The 18,759-nt window shown below is 38.8% G+C and overlaps 1 protein-coding gene across 1 annotated transcript; it reads left to right on the forward strand.

Moving 5' to 3' along the window:
• Positions 1–2,823: 2,823 nt before the first annotated feature.
• LOC131857030 (uncharacterized) lies at positions 2,824–4,704 on the forward strand. The gene is made up of 3 exons (XM_059209018.1): positions 2,824–3,258; positions 3,304–4,029; positions 4,258–4,704. The coding sequence occupies exons 1-3, from the start codon at positions 2,824–2,826 to the stop codon at positions 4,702–4,704; spliced, it is 1,608 nt and encodes a 535-aa protein (XP_059065001.1).
• The last annotated feature ends 14,055 nt before the right edge of the window (positions 4,705–18,759 follow it).

Genomic DNA, 18,759 nt, shown 5'->3' on the forward strand with positions numbered 1-18,759 from the left:
ATGAATCACAACGACAAGACAATAAGGACAAAGAGTCTATATCAGAACAAAGAGGTGGTTATAGTTATAGAGGAGGAGGTAGATTTGGTAGTGGAAGAGGATCACATGTATTCACAGGTAGGTTTTACCATTGTAATGAAGTTGGACATCCATCTTTCAAATGTCCTAAATGGGATGAAGCTGATAGAGGCAAAGATAGAAGAGTTCATTTGACATGTGAAGAAGAAGACAAGAAAGAAGACAAAGAACCATTGAAAGCCTATCCTATAACAGAGGGAGATTTTCTTATGATCAGAAGAGGTAAATTGCAGCAGCAAACATGAAATCAGGTATCCATCTTCAGGACACAATGCTTGAGTAAGGGTAAGATATGTAAGTTGATTATTTCTTCTGGCTCACATGATAATCTTGTTTCATTTGATATGGTTTCTAAGTTGGGATTGCAAACATTTGATCATCCTAATCCTTATAATGCCACTTGGGTTAGTCAAGAGCAGCATTTAATGATTAGTTAGAGGGCTTATGTTGATTTCTCAATTGGTCCATATCATGATCAGGTTTTGTGTGATGTTATACCTATGACTTGTGGACATATAATTTTGGGTAGACAATGGCAATACTTGAGGAGGACAATCCATGATGGATATACAAATACATACTTGGTGCATAAGGGTAGTAAGAGATATTGTTTAACACCTTTGCCTTGTAAGGAGAAGAATGAACGTAATGTAATCTATTTTGGAGACAAAATTAGGATGTGTGTGCAGGGTAGTGAGGTCAAGGATACTAGTTGGATGAATCAAACTAAGTTGCAGCAGAACAACAGTCCTAAGGAGCAGCAAGATTGGGACTTTAAGAGCATAAAAGTTGGGGACATTGATTGTCCTATGATTGAGCAGAGAGATGTGGTTAAACCTTTGAATTTGCATATGGTATCAGATCAGAACAGTGATATGAGGAGGCAAGAAGAGGTGAAGACACAAGGTCCTAGACAAGGGACTCAAAATCAGCTTTTTGATACTAATGTTTTTGGTAAAGTGAATGCAGGTTGTAGCACTTTTGGAGAGTACCTTTTCCCTATTGAAAATCAGAAGACATCATCATTAGGTGGTTGGCACAAGACTGGTCACTCTTGGGACAAGAGTTTTTTGTTTGGTGGGGAGTATGGTGTAGGGGCACTAGGCATGAAGACAACTTGGAGGACACCATGGAAGCATGACAAGGAGGTGTATGGGTCTAATAGACTCAATTATGATGTCTTGAAGCCAATTATGGCATTTTATTGTAATGATCCTAATGTAATGATTAATTGTCCTAATGGACCTAATAAGGCCATAGGACCAAATATAGGGTTTCATGGATATAGAATTGGGAAGGGTCTCAAAGGTGTTTAGACCTATTTGATAAATCATTTTGATCCTTTAGAAGTCATTAGGTTGGGGTAGAAGTCCATTTCATAAGAGTTTTAAATTCAAAAATTTGAAAATAGTGGCTAGTGTCATTTTGGGGGGAAAAGCTAAAAACTTGTGTTAAGCATTTTAATCATGAATAACTGATGGATTTCAGTTTTGGAAGTTAGGGGAAGGTATTATAAAACCTTGGAATTCCATTTTTGGTGTGGTTGGATGCTACAGTATGGATGTTGTACGGATTTAACAGAAAAAGTGAATAAAACCTTCATTTTCTTGCAATTTCTTGTGTTTTGTTGCTTGAAAGTGATTGATCTTTCATGGTATAAGTCTTGGGCATTCATTAAACATTGTAATAATTGATTTGGAATGATTTTGTAGCAGGTTTTGCTCAGATTTTGTCATTTGTGCTGACTGTCCTAAAATTTTCTGAGTTGTGTCATTGGCATTGAAGGCCCAAAATGCAATTTGGAGCCCTTCTATGGATGTAAGGTCTTGTTTCTCATAGAGGAGGCTCTATCTAACATCAACATTATGATCCTAACCAAAACATTTGTAGGAAGTGTGTTTAACAGGTGTACACCATGAGTTTGATGAGGGAGAAGTGAGTAGGAAGCATAGCAAACTTATAGCAGTAGAAGATCTACCTCTTGGAGAGGGTAGTTTGATGATTGAAGTTGGTTAATATGACCAAGGAGATGGTAAAGGGACTTTGAATGAGCCCTGGAAGTGATTGGAAAGGTCTTAATTAGAAAATACTCGGTTTTGGAGCCTAATGGTGAGGGTTTTGGGGTTTGCACATTAAAAGAGCACATAGAACCAATTTTATTGGATATTACTTAGTTTTGAGGCATCAATAAACACTGTGGAGAGTTTCAATATTGGGGGAGAATTATTTCTTACACTTGCTTTGTAAAACTTGGGTTTTTTACAAGCAAATTTGTCCCAATCTTCGGACAGCAAAGGCACGGTCCAGAACAACCTACCTTCAATCTTTGATATGTTGTATTAAGCCGAAAAGGGTGTCTGAAAATATATTTTATTTTTGGAGTTATTTTGGAAAAGTTGGAGAAAACAATTTATTTCAGCCTCAAGTGGCCTAATTGAGGCTCTAGGGCTAGTAGCAGACATAGTGGGGTTTAAGAGCATGGTGAAGACTTGAACCTTTGAAACTAGTTGAATCTTGTTGGATTGGGTTGGAATAGGTGTTTAACAACCTTAGGAGTCATTGTGGAGAGTGGATTGACATTTTCCCTTTTAAAACCATTAAGGTGCCTTGGAAACACTAGGTAACTACAAGGAGCGTGAAGCATTTGAAAACATATTTTCTTGAAATCACCTAAAACCGCTGACCCCTCTACATCAGATTGGTATCAGAGCAGTGAGTAGATCTCTTTGGGAAGGTTTTGACAAGATGGCACCGAAGAATCAAATGGCTAGGGAAATTGAAGAGTTGAAGCAAGCCCTTGAAAGAGAGAAGAGGGAAAAGAGAGAACTTGAAGCAGCAAGAGAAAGAGAGAGAAGGGAGAGAGTGCAACTATCTGCAAGGATAGAAGCCTTAGAGAAGGAAAGAGAAAAACCTAGGGTGGATGAAAACAATGAGCATCTTGACGCACATAATGAAGGAAGTGGGCATGAAGAGCATAGGGAAGAGATAGTAGACCCTGAAGAGAAGAGGTTGGTAAGACTACTAAAGGCAGTACAAGGTGGAGTAATGAAAGGACATGTTGATTTACCTATTTACAAAGGAAGAATGGATAGTGAGGAAGTGCTAGGGTGGATAGAGGCCTTAGAAAACAACTTTGAGTTGGAAGACACAGATGATGACAAGAAGGTGAAATTTGCAAAGGTAAAGTTGAGGTGAACAGCATTAACATGGTGGAGTGGTATACAGGCTGAGAGGATAGCGAGAGGATTGAATAAGATTACAAGTTGGGAAAGGATGAAAGAAATGATGAAGGCACAATTTCTACCATCTCATTTTGCTATACAAACAAAGAGGATGAGACAAAACTTGACACAAAGAGACATGGATGTGATGACATACACAGAGCAATTTCATAAACTGAGCATTAGAGGAGGAGTAGAGGATGAAGATGAAAAGGTAGCAAGGTATTTGAATGGGCTGAGATATAATTTGCAAGATGAGATTGGGTTGAATGTTCCACAAACATTGGGAGATTGTTTTCAACTTGCAATAAGGGCTGAGGAGAAGTTGAAAAGAAAACAAGAGAGGCAAGGAGGCACAAGAGGCAGAGGATCCATGAGAGGAAGAGGAGGAAGGTCTACAAATGAATCACAAGGACAAGACAATAAGGACAAAGAGTCTACATCAGAACAAAGAGGTGGTTATAGTTATAGAGGAGGAGGTAGATTTGGTAGTGGAAGAGGATCACATGTATTCACAGGTAGGTGTTACCATTGTAATGAAGTTGGACATCCATCTTTCAAATGTCCTAAATGGGATGAAGCTGATAGAGGCAAAGATAGAAGAGTTCATTTGACATGTGAAGAAGAAGACAAGAAAGAAGACAAAGAACCATTGAAAGCCTATCCTATAACAGAGGGAGATTTTCTTATGATCAGAAGAGGTAAATTGCAGCAGCAAACATCAAATCAGGTATCCATCTTCAGGACACAATGCTTGAGTAAGGGTAAGATATGTAAGTTGATTATTTCTTCTGGCTCACATGATAATCTTGTTTCATTTGATATGGTTTCTAAGTTGGGATTGCAAACATTTGATCATCCTAATCCATATAATGCCACTTGGGTTAGTCAAGAGCAGCATTTAATGATTAGTTAGAGGGCTTATGTTGATTTCTCAATTGGTCCATATCATGATCAGGTTTTGTGTGATGTTATACCTATGACTTGTGGACATATAATTTTGGGTAGACAATGGCAATACTTGAGGAGGACAATCCATGATGGATATACAAATACATACTTGGTGCATAAGGGTAGTAAGAGATATTGTTTAACACCTTTGCCTTGTAAGGAGAAGAATGAACGTAATGTAATCTATTTTGGAGACAAAATTAGGATGTGTGTGCAGGGTAGTGAGGTCAAGGATACTAGTTGGATGAATCAAACTAAGTTGCAGCAGAACAACAGTCCTAAGGAGCAGCAAGATTGGGACTTTAAGAGCATAAAAGTTGGGGAGATTGATTGTCCTATGATTGAGCAGAGAGATGTGGTTAAACCTTTGAATTTGCATATGGTATCAAATCAGAACAGTGATATGAGGAGGCAAGAAGAGGTGAAGACACAAGGTCCTAGACAAGGGACTTAAAATCAGCTTTTTGCTACTAATGTTTTTGGTAAAGTGAATGCAGGTTGTAGCAGGAGGAAGATTACCTTTGGAGAGTACCCTTTCCCTATTGAAAATCAGAAGACATCATCATTAGGTGGTTGGCACAAGACTGGTCACTCTTGGGACAAGAGTTTTTTGTTTGGTGGGGAGTATGGTGCAGGGGCACTAGGCATGAAGACAACTTGGAGGACACCATGGAAGCATGACAAGGAGGTGTATGGGTCTAATAGACTCAATTATGATGTCTTGAAGCCAATTATGGCATTTTATTGTAATGATCCTAATGTAATGATTAATTGTCCTAATGGACCTAATAAGGCCATAGGACCAAATATAGGGTTTCATGGATATAGAATTGGGAAGGGTCTCAAAGGTGTTTAGACCTATTTGATAAATCATTTTGATCCTTTAGAAGTCATTAGGTTGGGGTAGAAGTCCATTTCATAAGAGTTTTAAATTCAAAAATTTGAAAATAGTGGCTACTGTCATTTTGGGGGCAAAAGCTAAAAACTTGTGTTAAGCATTTTAATCATGAATAACTGATGGATTTCAGTTTTGGAAGTTAGGGGAAGGTATTATAAAACCTTGGAATTCCATTTTGGTGTGGTTGGATGCTACAGTACGGATGTTGTACGGATTTAACAGAAAAAGTGAATAAAACCTTCATTTTCTTGCAATTTCTTGTGTTTTGTTGCTTGAAAGTGATTGATCTTTCATGATATAAGTCTTGGGAATTCATTAAACATTGTAATAATTGATTTGGAATGATTTTGTAGCAGGTTTTGCTCAGATTTTGTCATTTGTGCTGACTGTCCTAAAATTTTTTGAGTTGTGTCATTGGCATTGAAGGCCCAAAATGCAATTTGGAGCCCTTCTATGGATGTAAGGTCCCGTTTCTCATAGAGGAGGATCTATATAACATGTACATTATGATCCTAACCAAAACATTTGCAGGAAGTGTGTTTTAACAGGTGTACACCATGAGTTTGATGAGGGAGAAGTGAGTAGGAAGCATAGCAAACTTATAGCAGCAGAACATCTACCTCTTTGAGAGGGTAGTTTGATGATTGAAGTTGGTTAATATGATTAAGGAGATGGTGAAGGGACTTTGAATGAGCCCTGGAAGTGATTGGAAAGGTCTTAATTAGAAAATCCTCGGTTTTGGAGCCTAATGGTGAGGGTTTTGGGGTTTGCACATTAAAAGAGGACATAGAACCAATTTTATTGGATATTACTTAGTTTTGAGGCATAAATAAACATTGTGGAGAGTTTCAATATTGGGGGAGAATTATTTCTTACACTTTCTTTATAAAACTTGGGTTTTTGGCAAGCAAATTTGTCCCAATCTTAGGACAGCAAAGGCACGGTCCAAAACAACCTACCCTCAATATTTGATATTTTTTATTAAGCCGAAAAGGGTGTCTGAAAATATATTTTATTTTTGGAGTTATTTTGGAAAAGTTGGAGAAAACAATTTATTTCAGCCTCAGGTGGCCTAATTGAGGCTCTAGGGCTAGTAGCAGACATAGTGGGGTTTAAGAGCATGGTGAAGACTTGAACCTTTGAAACTAGTTGAATCTTGTTGGATTGGGTTGGAATAGGTGTTTAACAACCTTAGGAGTCATTGTGGAGAGTGGATTGAGATTTTCCCTTTTAAAACCATTAAGGTGCCTTGGAAACACTAGGTAACTACAAGGAGTGTGAAGCATTTGAAAACATATTTTCTTGAAATCACCTAAAAACCCTGACCCATCTACATCAGATTAGTATCAGAGCAGTGAGTAGATCTCTTTGGGAAGCTTTTGACAAGATGGCACCGAAGAATCAAATGGCTAGGGAAATTGAAGAGTTGAAGCAAGCCCTTGAAAGAGAGAAGAGGGAAAAGAGAGAACTTGAAGCAGCAAGAGAAAGAGAGAGAAGGGAGAGAGTGCAACTATCTGCAAGGATAGAAGCCTTAGAGAAGGAAAGAGAACAACCTAGGGTGGATGAAAACAATGAGCATCTTGACTCACATAATGAAGGAAGTGGGCATGAAGAGCATAGGGAAGAGATAGTAGACCCTGAAGAGAAGAGGTTGGTAAGACTACTAAAGGCAGTACAAGGTGGAGTAATGAAAGGACATGTTGATTTACCTATTTACTAGGGAAGAATGGATAGTGAGGAAGTGCTAGGGTGGATAGAGGCTTTAGAAAACTACTTTGAGTTGGAAGACACGGATGATGACAAGAAGGTGAAATTTGCAAAGGCAAAGTTGAGGGGAACAGCATTAACATGGTGGAGTGGTATGCAGGCTGAGAGGATAGCAAGAGGATTGAATAAGATTACAAGTTGGGAAAGGATGAAAGCAATGATGAAGGCACAATTTCTACCATCTGATTTTGCTATACAAACAAAGAGGATGAGACAAAACTTGAAACAAAGAGACATGGATGTGATGACATACACAGAGCAATTTCATAAACTGAGCATTAGAGGAGGAGTAGAGGATGAAGATGAAAAGGTAGCAAGGTATTTGAATGGGCTGAGATATAATTTGCAAGATGAGATTGGGTTGAATGTTCCACAAACATTGGGAGATTGTTTTCAACTTGTAATAAGGGCTGAGGAGAAGTTGAAAAGAAAACAAGAGAGGCAAGGAGGCACAAGAGGCAAAGCATCCATGAGAGGAAGAGGAGGAAGGTCTGCAAATGAATCACACGGACAAGACAATAAGGACAAAGAGTCTACATCAGAACAAAGAGGTGGTTATAGTTATAGAGGAGGAGGTAGATTTGGTAGTGGAAGAGGATCACATGTATTCACAGGTAGGTGTTACCATTGTAATGAAGTTGGACATCCATCTTTCAAATGTCCTAAATGGGATGAAGCTGATAGAGGCAAAGATAGAAGAGTTCATTTGACATGTGAAGAAGAAGACAAGAAAGAAGACAAAGAACCATTGAAAGCCTATCCTATAACAGAGGGAGATTTTCTGATGATCAGAAGAGGTAAATTGCAGCAGCAAACATGAAATCAGGTATCCATCTTCAGGACACAATGCTTGAGTAAGGGTAAGATATGTAAGTTGATTATTGATTCTGGCTCACATGATAATCTTGTTTCATTTGATATAGTTTCTAAGTTGGGATTGCAAACATTTGATCATCGTAATCCTTATAATGCCACTTGGGTTAGTCAAGAGCAGCATTTAATGATTAGTCAGAGGGCTTATGTTGATTTCTCAATTGGTCCATATCATGATCAGGTTTTGTGTGATGTTATACCTATGACTTGTGGACATATAATTTTGGGTAGACCATGGCAATACTTGAGGAGGACAATCCATGATGGATATACAAATACATACTTGGTGCATAAGGGTAGTAAGAGATATTGTTTAACACCTTTGCCTTGTAAGGAGAAGAATGAACATAATGTAATCTGTTTTGGAGACAAAATTAGGATGTGTGTGCAGGGTAGTGAGGTCAAGGATACTAGTTGGATGAATCAAACTAAGTTGCAGCAGAACAACAGTCCTAAGGAGCAGGAAGATTGGGACTTTAAGAGCATAAAAGTTGGGGACATTGATTGTCCTATGATTGAGCAGAGAGATGTGGTTAAACCTTTGAATTTGCATATGGTATCAGATCAGAACAGTGATATGAGGAGGCAAGAAGAGGTGAAGACACAAGGTCCTAGAAAAGGGACTTAAAATCAGCTTTTTGATTCTAATGTTTTTGGTAAAGTGAATGCAGGTTGTAGCACCTTTGGAGAGTACCTTTTCCCTATTGAAAATCAGAAGACATCATCATTAGGTGGTTGGCACAAGACTGGTCACTCTTGGGACAAGAGTTTTTTGTTTGGTGGGGAGTATGGTGCAGGGGCACTAGGCATGAAGACAACTTGGAGGACACCATGGAAGCATGACAAGGAGGTGTATGGGTCTAATAGACTCAATTATGATGTCTTGAAGCCAATTATGGCATTTTATTGTAATGATCCTAATGTAATGATTAATTGTCCTAATGGACCTAATAAGGCCATAGGACCAAATATAGGGTTTCATGGATATAGAATTGGGAAGGGTCTCAAAGGTGTTTAGACCTATTTGATAAATCATTTTGATCCTTTAGAAGTCATTAGGTTGGGGTAGAAGTCCATTTCATAAGAGTTTTAAATTCAAAAATTTGAAAATAGTGGCTAGTGTCATTTTGGGGGGAAAAGCTAAAAACTTGTGTTAAGCATTTTAATCATGAATAACTGATGGATTTCAGTTTTGGAAGTTAGGGGAAGGTATTATAAAACCTTGGAATTCCATTTTGGTGTGGTTGGATGCTACAGTACGGATGTTGTACGGATTTAACAGAAAAAGTGAATAAAACCTTCATTTTCTTGCAATTTCTTGTGTTTTGTTGCTTCAAAGTGATTGATCTTTCATGGTATAAGTCTTGGGCATTCATTAAACATTGTAATAATTGATTTGGAATGATTTTGTAGCAGGTTTTGCTCAGATTTTGTCATTTGTGCTGACTGTCCTAAAATTTTCTGAGTTGTGTCATTGGCATTGAAGGCCCAAAATGCAATTTGGAGCCCTTCTATGGATGTAAGGTCCTGTTTCTCATAGAGGAGGCTCTATCTAACATGTACATTATGATCCTAACCAAAACATTTGCAGGAAGTGTGTTTTAATAGGTGTAGACCATGAGTTTGATGAGGGAGAAGTGAGTAGGAAGCATAGCAAACTTATAGCAGTAGAAGATCTACCTCTTGGAGAGGGTAGTTTGATGATTGAAGTTGGTTAATATGACCAAGGAGATGGTGAAGGGACTTTGAATGAGCCCTGGAAGTGATTGGAAAGGTCTTAATTAGAAAATCCTCGGTTTTGGAGCCTAATGGTGAGGGTTTTGGGGTTTGCACATTAAAAGAGCACATAGAACCAATTTTATTGGATATTACTTAGTTTTGAGACATAAATAAACACTGTGGAGAGTTTCAATATTGGGGGAGAATTATTTCTTACACTTGCTTTGTAAAACTTGGGTTTTTGGCAAGCAAATTTGTCCCAATCTTAGGACAACAAAGGCACGGTCCAAAACAACCTACCCTCAATCTTTGATATGTTGTATTAAGCCGGAAAGCGTGTCTGAAAATATATTTTATTTTTGGAGTTATTTTGGAAAACTTGGAGAAAATAATTTATTTCAGCCTCAGGTGGCCTAATTGAGGCTCTAGGGCTAGTAGCAGACATAGTGGGGTTTAAGAGCATGGTGAAGACTTGAACCTTTGAAACTAGTTGAATCTTGTTGGATTGGGTTAGAATAGGTGTTTAACAACCTTAGGATAGGTGTTTAACAACCTTAGGAGTCATTGTGGAGAGTGGATTGAAATTTTCCCTTTTAAAACCATTAAGGTGCCTTGGAAACACTAGGTAACTACAAGGAGCGTGAAGCAGTTGAAAACATATTTTCTTGAAATCACCTAAAACCCCTGACCCCTCTGCATCAGATTGGTATCAGAGCAATGAGTAGATCTCTTTGGGAAGGTTTTGACAAGATGGCACTGAAGAATTAAATGGCTAGGGAAATTGAAGAGTTGAATGAAGCCCTTGAAAGAGAGAAGAGGGAAAAGAGAGAACTTGGAGCAGCAAGAGAAAGAGAGAGAAGGGAGAGAGTGCAACTATCTACAAGGATAGAAGCCTTAGAGAAGGAAAGAGAACAACCTAGGGTGGATGAAAACAATGAGCATCTTGACTCACATAATGAAGGAAGTGGGCATGAAGAGCACAGGGAAGAGATAGTAGACCCTGAAGAGAAGAGGTTGGTAAGACTACTAAAGGTAGTACAAGGTGGAGTAATGAAAGGACATGTTGATTTACCTATTTACCAGGGAAGAATGGATAGTGAGGAAGTGCTAGGGTGGATAGAGGCCTTAGAAAACTACTTTGAGTTGGAAGACACGGATGATGACAAGAAGGTGAAATTTGCAAAGGCAAAGTTGAGGGGAACATCATTAACATGGTGGAGTGGTATGCAGGCTGAGAGGATAGCAAGAGGATTGAATAAGATTACAAGTTGGGAAAGGATGAAAACAATGATGAAGGCACAATTTCTACCATCTGATTTTGCTATACAAACAAAGAGGATGAGACAAAACTTGAAACAAAGAGACATGGATGTGATGACATACACAGAGCAATTTCATAAACTGAGCATTAGAGGAGGAGTAGAGGATGAAGATGAAAAGGTAGCAAGGTATTTGAATGGGCTGAGATATAATTTGCAAGATGAGATTGGGTTGAATGTTCCACAAACATTGGGAGATTGTTTTCAACTTGCAATAAGGGCTGAGGAGAAGTTGAAAAGAAAACAAGAGAGGCAAGGAGGCACAAGAGGCAGAGGATCCATGAGAGGAAGAGGAGGAAGGTCTGCAAATGAATCACAAGGACAAGACAATAAGGACAAAGAGTCTACATCAGAACAAAGAGGTGGTTATAGCTATAGAGGAGGAGGTAGATTTGGTAGTGGAAGAGGATCACATGTATTCACAGGTAGGTGTTACCATTGTAATGAAGTTGGACATCCATCTTTCAAATGTCCTAAATGGGATGAAGCTGATAGAGGCAAAGATAGAAGAGTTCATTTGACATGTGAAGAAGAAGACAAGAAAGAAGACAAAGAACCATTGAAAGCCTATCCTATAACAGAGGGAGATTTTCTTATGATCAGAAGAGGTAAATTGCAGCGGCAAACATCAAATCAGGTATCCATCTTCAGGAAACAATGCTTGATTAAGGGTAAGATATGTAAGTTGATTATTGATTCTGGCTCACATGATAATCTTGTTTCATTTGATATGGTTTCTAAGCTGGGATTGCAAACATTTGATCATCCTAATCCTTATAATGCCACTTGGGTTAGTCATGAGCAGCATTTAATGATTAGTCAGAGGGCTTATGTTGATTTCTCAATTGGTCCATATCATGATCAGGTTTTGTGTGATGTTATACCTATGACTTGTGGACATATAATTTTGGGTAGACCATGGCAATACTTGAGGAGGACAATCCATGATGGATATACAAATACATACTTGGTGCATAAGGGTAGTAAGAGATATTGTTTAACACCTTTGCCTTGTAGGGAGAAGAGTGAACATAATGTAATCTGTTTTGGAGACAAAATTAGGATGTGTGTGCAGGGTAGTGAGGTCAAGGATACTAGTTGGATGAATCAAACTAAGTTGCAGTAGAACAACAGTCCTAAGGAGCAGCAAGATTGGGACTTTAAGAGCATAAAAGTTGGGGACATTGATTGTCCTATGATTGAGCAGAGAGATGTGGTTAAACCAAAGAAACAGGACTCGGACTTGGCTCGGACTCGGCAAGGCCAACTCGGACTCGGACTCGGGACTCGGCGTCAGACTCGGCTCCAGACTCGTCTGGACTCGGGATAGTGAAAAACTCAAGAAATTTAGAGATTTTTAAATATTTAAAACTTGTTTCAGACACCCTTTATTGAATACACCTTAAAGACACAATAACATCATCAAACTTGGCTCATTTGATTACATACACAAGAATACATCAATCACATAAGCATAAACGCAAATTGTAGCTGAAGAAAATAACAAACATAGATATATAAATATTGTCAAAGGTATACAATATTACAAAACTCATGGAATAAAAAATCCATGTCATCATATGATCATCATCAAATGTTTCATACAAATACCAAAGGTAAATACAACTACAAGTCTATGGCTCAGAGGAGCCTGCACCCTTGGGCTCCAGCCCCCTACGAAGGTGTCTAAGGTAGGTCCTGGATGATTCAACTGCCATAGCCGCTCTCCGTGACACCATGCCATCCTCACCAACATCAGGAACACCCGTGTCAGTATCTGCCTCTGCATCTCCTGTCTTTGCTCGTGCTCTCCGCTCCTCCTCTGCCATGGCTACAGTCTCAACCTCTATATCTACCTGGTCGATCCAATCAATGTCAGACTCGTATGTTAAATTTTCTCTACTTCTATCGACGCAGTTTCCCCCATATTTTTCGACGGGGGTTTGGGGGCAGCGCCCCCAAGGTGGGGTCAAGGGGCAGCGCCCCTTACGCGATCCTTGTCGCAATACAGGGCGAGGTCGAGGGGCAGCGCCCCACGAGGCCAAAAAAACTTATTACAATTCTGAGTTAGGGTTTCTTTGAGAGTCTTCCTTAGGGCCTGGTTTTGCTCTTGTTGCTAATTGGGTCTTGCTTGGTGAGTGAGTATCATTCTTGAAGGTCCAAGCTAGGTCAATTTGGTGAGTGATAAAGTCTGGAATGTCATCCTGATCTTCAAATGCCCTGAAATTTGGCTAAGTCTGGAATGTCCTGATCCTGAAATTTGACTAAGTCTGGAAAACTGAAGAATCCTCCAAAAACTAGATTTTGCAATATAACTCCTGGAGGCGCGAAACCACTGTCAAACATCCTGACAGTGTATATGGAATATAACTTAAAGTATAAGAAAGAAGAAAGATATAAGGAAATGTCACTTATACTTAAATGTTATATTCCATAAAATAATTCTGACGGAGAGACCAAAATGTCAAATTTCGCCCTTCCAAAAAAACTTATTACTATTTTAAAAAACTTTTTAAAATGTTTTTTTTTTTTGTCATTTTATTAACCCAACCAGTAGCCGAGTCTGGGGCTCAGGACTCGCCGAGTCTGGCAATTTTGAGCCAAAATCGCCAACTCGGCGAGTCTGGCAAGTTTACTCTCCAGACTCGGCCGAGTCCGAGTCCGAGCCCCTGGGACTCGTTTGGCCTGACTCAGACTCGGACTCGCCGAGTTTGGGCGATTTTAGGTGAGTCTCGTTTCTCTAGGTTAGGCCTTTGAGTTTGCATATGGTATCAGATCAGAACAGTGATATGAGGAGGCAAGAAGAGGTGAAGACACAAAGTCCTAGACAAGGGACTCAAAATCAGCTTTTTGATACTAATGTTTTTGGTAAAGTGAATGCAGGTTGTAGCAGGAGGAAGATTACCTTTGGAGAGTACCTTTTCCCTATTGAAAATCAGAAGACATCATCATTAGGTGGTTGGCACAAGAGTGGTCACTCTTGCGACAAGAGTTCTTTGTTTGGTGGGGAGTATGGTGCAGGGGCACTAGGCATGAAGACAACTTGGAGGACACCATGGAAGCATGACAAGGAGGTGTATGGGTCTAATAGACTCAATTATGATGTCTTGAAGCCAATTATGGCATTTTATTGTAATGATCCTAATGTAATGATTAATTGTCCTAATGGACCTAATAAGGCCATAGGACCAAATATAGGGTTTCATGGATATAGAATTGGGAAGGGTCTCAAAGGCGTTTAGACCTATTTGATAAATCATTTTGATCCTTTAGAAGTCATTAGGTTGGGGTAGAAGTCCATTTCATAAGAGTTTTAAATTCAAAAATTTGAAAATAGTGGCTAGTGTCATTTTGGGGGGAAAAGCTAAAAACTTGTGTTAAGCATTTTAATCATGAATAACTGATGGATTTCAGTTTTGGAAGTTAGGGGAAGGTATTATAAAACCTTGGAATTCCATTTTGGTGTGGTTGGATGCTACAGTATGGATGTTGTACGGATTTAACAGAAAAAGTGAATAAAACCTTCATTTTCTTGCAATTTCTTGTGTTTTGTTGCTTGAAAGTGATTGATCTTTCATGGTATAAGTCTTGGGCATTCATTAAACATTGTAATAATTGATTTGGAATGATTTTGTAGTAGGTTTTGCTCAGATTTTGTCATTTGTGCTGACTGTCCTAAAATTTTATGAGTTGTGTCATTGGCATTGAAGGCCCAAAATGCAATTTGGAGCCCTTCTATGGATGTAAGGTCCTGTTTCTCATAGAGGAGGCTCTATCTAACATGTACATTATGATCCTAACCAAAAAATTTGCAGGAAGTGTGTTTTAACAGGTGTAGACCATGAGTTTGATGAGGGAGAAGTGAGTAGGAAGCATAACAAACTTATAGCAGCAGAACATCTACCTCTTGGAGAGGGTAGTTTGATGATTGAAGTTGGTTAATATGACCAAGGAGATGGTGAAGGGACTTTGAATGATCCCTGGAAGTGATTGGAAAGGTCTTAATTAGAAAATCCTCGGTTTTGGAGCCTAATGGTGAGGGTTTTGGGGTTTGCACATTAAAAGAGGACATAGAACCAATTTTATTGGATATTACTTAGTTTTGAGGCATAAATAAACACTGTGGAGAGTTTCAATATTGGGGGAGAATTATTTCTTACACTTGCTTTATAAAACTTGGGTTTTTGGCAAGCAAATTTGTCCCAATCTTAGGACAGCAAAGGCACGGTCCAAAACAACCTACCCTCAATATTTGATATGTTGTATTAAGCCGAAAAGGGTGTCTGAAAATATATTTTATTTTTGGAGTTATTTTGGAAAAGTTGGAGAAAACAATTTATTTCAGCCTCAGGTGGCCTAATTGAGGCTCTAGGGCTAGTAGCAGACATAGTGGGGTTTAAGAGCATGGTGAAGACTTGAACCTTTGAAACTAGTTGAATCTTGTTGGATTGGGTTGGAATAGGTGTTTAACAACCTTAGGAGTCATTGTGGAGAGTGGATTGAGATTTTCCCTTTTAAAACCATTAAGGTGCCTTGGAAACACTAGGTAACTACAAGGAGTGTGAAGCATTTGAAAACATATTTTCTTGAAATCACCTAAAACCCCTGACCCCTCTACATCAGATTGGTATCAGAGCAGTGAGTAGATCTCTTTGGGAAGGTTTTGACAAGATGGCACCGAAGAATCAAATGGCTAAGGAAATTGAAGAGTTGAAGGAAGCCCTTGGAAGAGAGAAGAGGGAAAAGAGAGAACTTGAAGCAGCAAGAGAAAGAGAGAGAAGGGAGAGAGTGCAACTATCTGCAAGGATAGAAGCCTTAGAGAAGGAAAGAGAACAACCTAGGGTGGATGAAAACAATGAGCATCTTGACTCACATAATGAAGGAAGTGGGCATGAAGAGCATAGGGAAGAGATAGTAGACCCTGAAGAGAAGAGGTTGGTAAGACTACTAAAGGCAGTACAAGGTGGAGTAATGAAAGGACATGTTGATTTACCTATTTACCAAGGAAGAATGGATAGTGAGGAAGTGCTAGGGTGGATAGAGGCCTTAGAAAACTACTTTGAGTTGGAAGACACGGATGATGACAAGAAGGTGAAATTTGCAAAGGCAAAGTTGAGGGGAATAGCATTAACATGGTGGAGTGGTATGCAGGCTGAGAGGATAGCAAGAGGATTGAATAAGATTACAAGTTGGGAAAGGATGAAAGCAATGATGATGGCACAATTTCTACCATCTGATTTTGCTATACAAACAAAGAGGATGAGACAAAACTTGAAACAAAGAGACATGGATGTGATGACATACACAGAGCAATTTCATAAACTGAGCATTAGAGGAGGAGTAGAGGATGAAGATGAAAAGGTAGCAAGGTATTTGAATGGGCTGAGATATAATTTGCAAGATGAGATTGGGTTGAATGTGCCACAAACATTGAGAGATTGTTTTCAACTTGTAATAAGGGCTGAGGAGAAGTTGAAAAGAAAACAAGAGAGGCAAGGAGGCACAAGAGGCAAAGCATCCATGAGAGGAAGAGGAGGAAGGTCTGCAAATGAATCACAAGGACAAGACAATAAGGACAAAGAGTCTACATCAGAACAAAGAGGTGGTTATAGTTATAGAGGAGGAGGTAGATTTGGTAGTGGAAGAGGATCACATGTATTCACAGGTAGGTGTTACCATTGTAATGAAGTTGGACATCCATCTTTCAAATGTCCTAAATGGGATGAAGCTGATAGAGGCAAAGATAGAAGAGTTCATTTGACATGTGAAGAAGAAGACAAGAAAGAAGACAAAGAACCATTGAAAGCCTATCCTATAACAGAGGGAGATTTTCTTATGATTAGAAGAGGTAAATTGCAGCAGCAAACATGAAATCAGGTATCCATCTTCAGGACACAATGCTTGAGTAAGGGTAAGATATGTAAGTTGATTATTGATTCTGGCTCACATGATAATCTTGTTTCATTTGATATAGTTTCTAAGTTGGGATTGCAAACATTTGATCATCCTAATCCTTATAATGCCACTTGGGTTAGTCAAGAGCAGCATTTAATGATTAGTCAGAGGGCTTATGTTGATTTCTCAATTGGTCCATATCATGATCAGGTTTTGTGTGATGTTATACCTATGACTTGTGGACATATAATTTTGGGTAGACCATGGCAATACTTGAGGAGGACAATCCATGATGGATATACAAATACATACTTGGTGCATAAGGGTAGTAAGAGATATTGTTTAACACCTTTGCCTTGTAAGGAGAAGAATGAACATAATGTAATCTGTTTTGGAGACAAAATTAGGATGTGTGTGCAGGGTAGTGAGGTCAAGGATACTAGTTGGATGAATCAAACTAAGTTGGAGCAGAACAATAGTCCTAAGGAGCAGCAAGATTGGGACTTTAAGAGCATAAAAGTTGGGGACATTGATTGTCCTATGATTGAGCAGAGAGATGTGGTTAAACCTTTGAATTTGCATATGGTATTAGATCAGAACAGTGATATGAGGAGGCAAGAAGAGGTGAAGACACAAGGTCCTAGACAAGGGACTCAAAATCAGCTTTTTGATACTAATGTTTTTGGTAAAGTGAATGCAGGTTGTAGCACCTTTGGAGAGTACCTTTTCCCTATTGAAAATCAGAAGACATCATCATTAGGTGGTTGGCACAAGACTGGTCACTCTTGGGACAAGAGTTTTTTGTTTGGTGGGGAGTATGGTGCAGGGGCACTAGGCATGAAGACAACTTGGAGGACACCATGGAAGCATGACAAGGAGGTGTATGGGTCTAATAGACTCAATTATGATGTCTTGAAGCCAATTATGGCATTTTATTGTAATGATCCTAATGTAATGATTAATTGTCCTAATGGACCTAATAAGGCCATAGGACCAAATATAGGGTTTCATGGATATAGAATTGGGAAGGGTCTCAAAGGTGTTTAGACCTATTTGATAAATCATTTTGATCCTTTAGAAGTCATTAGGTTGGGGTAGAAGTCCATTTCATAAGAGTTTTAAATTCAAAAATTTGAAAATAGTGGCTAATGTCATTTTGGGGGGAAAAGCTAAAAACTTGTGTTAAGCATTTTAATCATGAATAACTGATGGATTTCAGTTTTGGAAGTTAGGGGAAGGTATTATAAAACCTTGGAATTCCATTTTGGTGTGGTTGGATGCTACAGTGCGGATGTTGTACGGATTTAACAGAAAAAGTGAATAAAACCTTCATTTTCTTGCAATTTCTTGTGTTTTGTTGCTTCAAAGTGATTGATCTTTCATGGTATAAGTCTTGGGCATTCATTAAACATTGTAATAATTGATTTGGAATGATTTTGTAGCAGGTTTTGCTCAGATTTTGTCATTTGTGCTGACTGTCCTAAAATTTTCTGAGTTGTGTCATTGGCATTGAAGGCCCAAAATGCAATTTGGAGCCCTTCTATGGATGTAAGGTCCTGTTTCTCATAGAGGAGGCTCTATCTAACATGTACATTAAGATCCTAACCAAAAGATTTGCAGGAAGTGTGTTTTAACAGGTGTAGACCATGAGTATGATGAGGGAGAAGTGAGTAGGAAGCATAGCAAACTTATAGCAGTAGAAGATCTACCTCTTGGGGAGGGTAGTTTGATGATTGAAGTTGGTTAATATGACCAAGGAGATGGTGAAGGGACTTTGAATGAGCCCTGGAAGTGATTGGAAAGGTCGTAATTAGAAAATCCTCGGTTTTGGAGCCTAATGGTGAGGGTTTTGGGGTTTGCACATTAAAAGAGCACATAGAACCAATTTTATTGGATATTACTTAGTTTTGAGGCATAAATAAACACTGTGGAGAGTTTCAATATTGGGGGAGAATTATTTCTTACACTTGCTTTGTAAAACTTGGGTTTTTGGCAAGCAAATTTGTCCCAATCTTAGGATAGCAAAGGCACGGTCCAA

Source organism: Cryptomeria japonica, chromosome 7, assembly GCF_030272615.1.
Source record: "Cryptomeria japonica chromosome 7, Sugi_1.0, whole genome shotgun sequence".
Classification (NCBI taxonomy): Eukaryota; Viridiplantae; Streptophyta; class Pinopsida; order Cupressales; family Cupressaceae; genus Cryptomeria; species Cryptomeria japonica.